Below are 8612 nucleotides of genomic sequence, written 5' to 3'. Positions count from 1 at the left end.
TACACATTTTTGATACTTAATGAATATTGAATTTTCAAATTTTACTATCATAAAATATATTATAAACAATTTGAAAATGATTCATCACTCACGAGTAGCTTTTGTACTGGTTGGCTAACGACGATCGAGACTAGATTATGGAGCAATAGAAATAAAATGAAATTCTTCATGTTTGCGTTAGTTGATTTATAAGTACTTTACAGGTTTGCTCGTGGCCGACTAGTGACCATACACTCTTTTTCGTCGTTTCCAAAAGTTTTATGGCAGCGATGGGAACGCGTTCTGGCATTTTTATATCAAAGACGTGCTCGATAATAATTACGCGTGATAAATACAGACGTTAGCCGTAAGAGACGATACGATTAACGTCACTTCGTGTCATTTTTTGACAACGCGAAAATGCGTACAGTAAGACCAACAACTTCTTTGTGGTAAATTGTATATTGTCGGTCGGTGAAAAAAGTTTACGTGTTATTGTTTTAATTAAGGTTTGTATGCAATCAACCGTGACAAAACGGATCGGTAAGCACGTTCTATATTTCAAGGCCAATTAAGATCCTGTGATATCGAAGATAGTGCACGATAACAACAAAAATTGGGACGAAATAAATCAACGTAAGCGCAATATTTCGTAGTATTTAGTTCGTAGTAAAATGGGAGAAGGATGAGAAAAACACAGAAATAAAAACAAATATTTATTATATACGACTATAGTGGCAATAGAGATAATAAGTCAGTAACAAATCTGTATATACAATGTTTCGTTGAATTACATATCTACAAGAGGATTTTTTTTGTTTGCTCATTAAAATAGCATAGACAGCAATTTGCTTCCAGGTATGTTGAAATAGGACTCGATTCTAGGATTGCATATCGTTGCTCGTGATAGAAGCAGGGACTGTACAATTTTCAGAGTAATTATCATTTTAACTTCCAATTAGAACGTTTTCAGCAGTCATATTGTGGCACTCTGTATGTAAAGTTATTACTTGTTATGATATGAATTCCTGCACCATAATATGGCATCACATAGTGAGAACCATCTGCAGGTCCTACAATTTGCGTCGCTATAAGTATTACATCAGCGAATTGGCCGAGAAAGAGGAATCCTAAAGTACTCAGCTTAAGCAAGCCCAGTGCTGGATACCCTAGGTAAAATCTATCAGCTCCGAACATACCAAGAAATATAGAGAGTAACAATGATGTTTCAAAGGAATATCCATTTCTGTAAAAAACATAATACAAGCGGGAATTTTATTTAACATATTATCTCACATATGTAAGTTGTAAACATGGATACTAAAGTGTACTTTTTCTATTGCTCATTGTAATTCTATCTTCAAAATATTGGGCAATGACTGTTTACTTTCCAAAAATACGAATTCGTTTTATGAGTAATTTTAGATCATGTATTGTTGGCTGAGAAAGCATGAAAATAGTAGTATTTATATTTATGTAATATCATATACTTACGTCCATTTACAAGGAATGTCCTTCTTGAACGTATTATTTTGTGTTTCTGTACAAATGAGGCCATCTGCAGCCAGACACAACACTGACAAGAACATAACAATTACATAATTAATGCTCTCATATCTTACAAAACAACAGAAACTGAAGAAAATATTGAATCCATGAATGAAGAGGACGAGAGGAGGGGAGGAAGAAATATTCCAAAACTAATGATCATAAAACTTAATTCTTGAAAATATTATCTTCTAAATATGAAGTTGAACGTTTCCCTGGTATCGAGATAGTAACGAAACTTGTATAGAGATAATGACGAAGATTGTACGATCGAATTCTTAGAGTCAGCATTTTTTTAGATACAGGTTAGGTTGAACTATTTTTTATTTTAAAAGGTATATCGAAACGAAACAGATTTAACTCACCCTTGGCTTTATTCTCCTTGGTGCAACCCTTCGGTTGTTGCGTTTCTGGATCTATGAAATCATAATCGGGATGAGGGCAGATGTACTGCCCCATTCGTAGGTTATTGCAGTCGATCTCATATGTCTTATTCGCACCATTGCCCAGCGGTATCGTGAGAACAAGCAAAACGAGTCCGCTAAGAAATCGCATCAGGTGAAACATGCCGTTTCATTTTACAACATTTACTGCGATTACCACACCTGTCACTTGATTCACCGTCTTCCGTAATTTTGCGATACCGTATGCATGTTGTTGTATTTTGAACGCACTGCCATTAAAATAGTTTACTCCTGGCGCCAGCTACTAGAGAAGTCTACGAACTACATTCTCTTTTCCTTTCCCGCCAGTTCTGCTTTTGCAACAGCTACCAAACGACGCGATTAAATTTTCGTTTGAACATGTAAATAATATTAGTTTCGTGTGTGAATTCTTGCGCGATTGTCTAAAGTGTTAAAGTGTGCAAAACTCTCTTTTCTTTTTTTGGTAACACAACAAAACAATCGCGAAGCGAAGGTTCGCGTTCTGTGACTTTTCAAAGATTGAAGAACACAAGATATCAGAGAGATGTTCAAATAGGACACGTATTTTGCTCTTTATCAACGTAATACTGTAAGTAAACATATGTTTCACGTTGTATTTTCATAAACAAAACTTTCATGTTTACAAACATGAATGGACATGTGTTTATGAATATATTTTGCGCAGAATTGGGTAAAATTCTTATCTAGACAAAATATTCGAACGACGAAGGAAAAATTAAACGCATTATTCGAGAGAATACTTCTTATTATATATCATGAAACAACAAATTTATGAGATACGTATCATTTAGTTCTAATCCATTCGTGCATATGCAATCTAAATAAAACATACAAGATATTGATTATATGAATCAGAAATCATCCTCAAAGTGATACACGTATTAGGTTGTCCTCAAAGTTTCTTCCGTGACTTGCACTCAATTATTTTCTGTGGCAGTGTTTATATAAATAGACAACTGGAGCAAAATGAATCGTACGCAATTTAATAATGTAACATTAGACATAAAATATTGTGTACGTATTACTTATTAATGAAATGGAAGAAACTTTTGGGACAACCTAATATTTAATTAAGATCTGTGCATCGAATTGATTATATTACAATTGGAACATTTGAATCATCTCGCGGTTTTTTCAATCTCGTGGCGCCATCTATTCGTGACAATCATGAATTATACTTCTACAAGTTTGAGCATCTTGCGAGTAGATGAAGACACCATCCTTCTTTCAGTAGCGTCGGTAGCGTCATTTCCTTTATTATGAAAACGTGCTTTGAACCAGTATCAGTCCAAAAAATAAATACTGGTAAATATTAATCCAATTTAAACTTACAGTGGGTGTAGAATGTATTCGTACTCCGATCAATTTCCTAAAAAACTTTTGTGTGAAATTGTAGTTTCTTAACTTCTTTTTTAAAATCAATGATATTTTAGATATTCTCAGAAATCTCTAAAATAAATATAGTACAAACGACATTTACTAGTTAATATAATTTGTGAAATTAACAACAAAAATGCGAAAGTACTTTAAAAAAAGGCTCTAATAGAGAAATGGAAAAAGATCTCACTTCTTATTAACTTCTAATTAATAATTTAGTTAATTTAATGCTTAGAAGAGTTCCAATAATTATAAAATCAAAAGGAAATCCCACGAAGGAAGTATTACATATTTATAAATTAATGTAAATTTCTTTTTTTTAATGAAGTTTTAAAAATTAAACAGTTGTGCGAATACTTATTGCTTTAATATTTTTATCGATTAATTGTTTTTTCTTGTTAATTTCGCAACTTACATAAATAGCTATTTTTTTTTGTAATCTATTTATTCTTGAGATTTTCGAGAATATGCAGAATGTCATTGTTTATTAAAAATAAGTTAATAAATTACAATTTTACATAGTTTTTTTGGAAATTGATCGGTGTACGAATACTTTCTACACCCACTGTATGTTAATGCACGTATATTTAGAATCGAGTACCCAAGTTGTCCCTCATTATTTGGCAATATATTAAATTCAAGTATACAGGCCAAGTTATTATTAAATCATTCATTGATTCCTCGATCGAACTCATCTTGACGTTAGTTGCGATAGACGATTCCCTCTGTACAATGATTTTAGCCATTAAGTTGTGCTTCCATCGAAAGATAAACAGTAGAAGTCGGCGACGATAGTCTAGCATTTCCACCGCTTTAAAATGGCTTCGTCGCTGAAGAGTACACGAAAAACGTACAGTTTCGAGGAACGCAAGATTCTGATCGCGTTGATAAACAAATACGAGGACATAGAAGAGAAGAAGTCCGATCCTGTATCAATGTGCAAACGGAAATCAGCCTGGTCTCAACTTGCCAACGAATACAACTCGATGGTAGGTCCGCAAGGCGTGCGTTCCGCTGTACAATTAAGGCGCTGCTGGGAAAACATGAAAGCTTGCAAACGAAATCGGGAGGAAAAGAAGTTACGGTAATTACAACGCATTCATAAACTCTCGCTTTCTTGTAAACACGCTGGAAGGTCGATGTGCAGGGTGTTCCATTCGTCATGACCATTTCAAACGTTTCTGTTGTTGAAATACCATAGAAAATAATTTTTTTCAAACGAGGCTAGCTTTGCGTTTTAAAAATATTTCCCTCGTACGTAAAGTTATGGTCGAAGTATACGGCTGAAGTGAAGTTTGAATACCTGTGTAATTTATTTATTTACCTTCATTTGTACGTGATATTTTTTCTCCGTAGGGTCTCGAAGAGTTTCTGCCAGCTGTCCAAGGATCACGCACGGTCAAAATACTGGGAGAATAGAAACTCCGTGACGGAAGCTCCCATATCTGGTAGCGTGGGGTTGCCCCCAAACGTCATGTTCGAGCCCAAGGAATCTGAACCCTTTACCTTGCAAAGTGTCCATACCGTGAAACCTTCGACGAAAAATTTAAAAGACGAAAACTATTGTAAAGATACAGGTTATATTTCTTACCTTTCCTTCTCGTTCCGATTACTTCCTCCTGATTAATACAGGGTGTCTACGTATAAGTTCGGACACACGCGGGGTGTCAATTCTACAACAAATTTCCAACAAAAAATTACTTTTAGACATTTTCTCTGTGTCGCCTTATTCTCGAGAATTTTCACTTCTAATATTTTTTCTGTGTTTTCGACTTGACGATCTTTAAACGGCTATAACTCCACCAAATTACAGTGTAAACTTAAACCTAAGTATACCATTCGAAATAGCGTTAAATTTACCATCTCTCTGATGCCGAATCAAAATTTATTACGTAGATTTAACAAGTGAAAAATTAGGTCAAACTTTACATTGTGAAAATTTTTTAAAATTTGACTTTTTCTCTATTCGTTTTTCGGTTGCAAAGACATAGTTGTTTGGCGGACACTCTTCGGGAAAAACTTCCTCGAAGTCTCAGCTTTTGAACGGTATTGCCAAAAAAAATGGTATGGTGGTATTTTCGGGAGAAAATTATGTTTAAATGCAGAAAAGCGTTCAAAATGTCCGCCTCCTCAATTCAAAATTTATCGGTTCTCCTACGCCGAAAACATTGATTTTTCGCTTTGTGAAATCGATCATGTTCCAATCTTTGTATCATTTATCGGTACACCGAGATTGATTTTGATTAAATAGTCTCTAAAAACGAAAACTCTATGGATACATGTTCAAAAGCAATTACACATTATTCACCTCGCAATCAGGCTCTACACACGGCTGGGAGAGGCTTGAGGTGTCAAAAAATCAGTTTTTTTCCTAATTGGGGAGGCTCGGGAGTGTCACTAAAAAATACATCAAACCCGATGTCAAGTTAATTTTAAAGTGACAAGTCGATTTTTGTTGAAAAATATCGATTTTCACCTAAAAACCCACGATTTTCTGTATTTAAACGTATTTTTCTCCCTAAAATACCATCATACAATTTTTTTTGGCAATACCATTCAAAAGCTGAGACATCGAGAAAATTTTTTCCCGAAGAGTGCCCGCCAAACAACTATGTCTTTGAAACCGAAAAACGGATAGAGAAAAAGTTAAATTTTTTAAAATTTTCACAATGCAAAGTTTGACTTACTTTTTCTCTTGTTAAATCTACGTAATAAATTTTGATTCGGCATCAGGGAGATGGTAAATTTAACGCTCTTTCGAGTGGTATACTTAGGTTTAAGTTTACACTGTAATTTGGTGGAGTTATGGTCGTTTAAAGATTGTCAAGTCGAAAACACAGAAAAAATATTAAAAGTGAAAATTCTCGAGAATAAGGCGACACAAAGAAAATGTCTAAGAGTAATTTTTTGTTGGAAATTTTGTTGTAGAATTGACACCCTGCGTATGTCCGAACTTACACGTAAACGTACCCTGTATAATAATGTTATTTCATTTTATTATATTCGTTTATATCGCAAATGCACAAAATGTGCCGTCTGGCTATAGATGGCGCCCGATGAACCCTGTGCCTTCAATACCATTAACAATTTACATTTGTTCGTTGCCCCAGATTCTCTCATCAATAAAGTCGATCCTCACCATTTACCCCACGGTCCCATGGGCGATTGTTACGACAAATCAGTCCAAAATTCGAATTCCCCAACCATAGGAAACACACCCGAAGGAAATGATAAGATTTATAAATCGAACCCAAGGCAAACATTGATCTCGCCTTCGATCGTTCACGAGCAGCCTCGTAAAGCGAAAAGATCTCTGCATAGAGAGGAGGAACTCCACTCGTTGGCCCTGTCGGAAGCACAGATGAAGGTCGACATCGCTGCTATGTTGAAAGAGGAGGCTCGGATTAAATTGGAAGAGGCTCACTATCGCAAAGAGGAAGCCAGACTGAGGATGGTTCTTTTCACGTACAAGCTCGATCGAATAAAAGAGGATTGACTCGGGGAAGCGATTAGTGTATAGAAACTGTAATGCGTAACGTTCTTGTTGATCGCTTTGATAGACAAAGAAGACATCCTTGGATTGGAAACGATCGAATTCCACGTGTTTTCTGTTGTATCTGTTTATTTCTACTCTAGGTACAATTGAAATATAGTCGTAATAAATAAAAGTTCGTAACGCTAGCTACTCGACGATTTTCTGATAGTTTCTTTTTAATTCGAAGATAGAGAGCTCTCCGTTTTCGTGGATAGGAATATATGTTCTACAGGTTCTCCGTTGACAACGAAAATACTCTCGTATTCCGTGATTACTTAATGTTAGAGATATGAACAGAATGTTGTAGTACAGTTCCGAGAACATCGACTTATAGTGAATATTTGCTAGACTTTCCTGGATGAAATTCTCGACTATAGTTGAAACCAAATTAGAGCGAATTAGTGGCTATTTAAGGGCTACCCCCACCATACTGTTAACTATCCCTAGCTGTGATGGGGACGTGGTCTTGAGCTGCCAGTCGATTCTGCACCGACTATAGGAGAGTTATTTGATTTCCTATTTATCACAAATAGAAAACTTCCCTACAACATTTTTTTTTTTACACGTTTTCTCTCAATATTTAATTATAAGCAAATATTGCGTAGTCTTACTGCAAGGCAACAGGTCTGTACGATTATAATATTTGTGTGTGTATATAAAAATAGTTGAGGAAATCACAAAAGCAGTTTCATTTTCATATTATTGTAGCGATTTTAACGAATGTGAATGTCATTGTCAATTTATTGACACGGCAGTCGTAGCTGGCAGTGGTCAGTGAACTTGACTAGCAGTGAACGTAGCTGTCTTACTTCGTATTCTTAGCCTTTCAATGAGAGTGTGAGATTTATTTAAAAATACTAAGAACTCTAACGCAGATCGTTAAATAATAGTATTGAGATCGAACGTTATCCAAAAGTTACATGATTCAAACTTGAACTTGTCGATGTTTCCATTTGTAAACGTTCCTCAGTTTCGTTTAGAATTTTAAGTACGTAAGTTTCCCTTATTTTACATCAGATGGAAGTTATCATTGAGTGCAGGTTTAGGCGACGAGCAGCGAGCGACCTCGAAGAGCGATGGATCGGTGTAAATAGGTTCGCTGGGGTCGAAGCCAGTCCTTCTGCTGGACGACAATCCCACGGCACCCTCCAGAGCTGTAGACGATGAGCTCACGCGTTGACTAATCACGTTGCTCATGGATCTGGAGATCGACCTGGAAATAAAATAATTACGAGCGTGTTAATTCAGTTAGTTAGGGTGGTATCTCGGTTATCTTTGACTCTATCGAAGATTTGTATGGAACAAGAAGGTTCCAAAATTTAATTTTCAATAAATTTGGTATATACAATTTTGCTATAAAGGCAACAGGAAGCTAAATATCGTATATTTTATAGAAGTCTCCACCACGTTTCATAACAATGAAAGTTCGACGAAGCATCCTTAATGTTTTAGCTATTTTATTTGCTGGTTCTCTTTGGAAACAATGGGACGAACGACAGAAAAATGATAAAAATTACCCACGGTTAGTCAGTATTTTTATACAGTAAAGTGTAGAAAGTTATTAGTCATGGATGAAAAATTGTTTGACATAATGGTCATCGCTCATCTATGGCTAATAACTTCCTATATTTTATATTATGTAAGCGTATTGTCCAACTACTTTTATCATTTTTCTACCACATATATATATATATATATATATATATATATATATATATATATATATA

At 35.2% G+C, this 8612-nt stretch overlaps 3 protein-coding genes across 6 annotated transcripts in view; 1 reads left to right on the top strand and 2 right to left on the bottom strand.

Annotated features, from left to right (window-relative positions):
• Positions 1 to 682: 682 nt before the first annotated feature.
• On the bottom strand, positions 683 to 2216 carry LOC128886041 (TM2 domain-containing protein CG10795). The gene is made up of 3 exons (XM_054140565.1): positions 1893 to 2216; positions 1474 to 1555; positions 683 to 1225 (listed from the first exon to the last, which is right to left on the bottom strand). The coding sequence occupies exons 1-3, from the start codon at positions 2092 to 2094 to the stop codon at positions 949 to 951; spliced, it is 561 nt and encodes a 186-aa protein (XP_053996540.1). The 5' UTR covers positions 2095 to 2216; the 3' UTR covers positions 683 to 948.
• A 1853-nt stretch (positions 2217 to 4069) lies between these two features.
• LOC128886038 (myb/SANT-like DNA-binding domain-containing protein 3) lies at positions 4070 to 6853 on the top strand. The gene is made up of 3 exons (XM_054140563.1): positions 4070 to 4434; positions 4707 to 4927; positions 6461 to 6853. The coding sequence occupies exons 1-3, from the start codon at positions 4169 to 4171 to the stop codon at positions 6844 to 6846; spliced, it is 873 nt and encodes a 290-aa protein (XP_053996538.1). The 5' UTR covers positions 4070 to 4168; the 3' UTR covers positions 6847 to 6853.
• Positions 6854 to 7881: 1028 nt separating this feature from the next.
• Positions 7882 to 8612, bottom strand: part of LOC128886030 (uncharacterized) — a 14900-nt gene continuing 14169 nt past the window's right edge. For all 4 annotated transcript variants that reach the window (XM_054140551.1, XM_054140552.1, XM_054140553.1 and 1 more), the window contains exon 19: positions 7882 to 8098. In XM_054140551.1, the coding sequence (XP_053996526.1) occupies positions 7894 to 8098 (205 nt within the window). In that variant the 3' untranslated portion in view covers positions 7882 to 7893. The remainder of the gene's footprint in view (positions 8099 to 8612) is intronic.

Source organism: Hylaeus anthracinus, unplaced genomic scaffold, assembly GCF_026225885.1.
Source record: "Hylaeus anthracinus isolate JK02 unplaced genomic scaffold, UHH_iyHylAnth1.0_haploid 11982, whole genome shotgun sequence".
In the NCBI taxonomy this organism is placed as follows: Eukaryota; Metazoa; Arthropoda; class Insecta; order Hymenoptera; family Colletidae; genus Hylaeus; species Hylaeus anthracinus.
The sequence above is the reverse complement of the archived record's forward strand: the minus strand, read 5'-3'. Positions and strand labels throughout refer to the sequence as shown.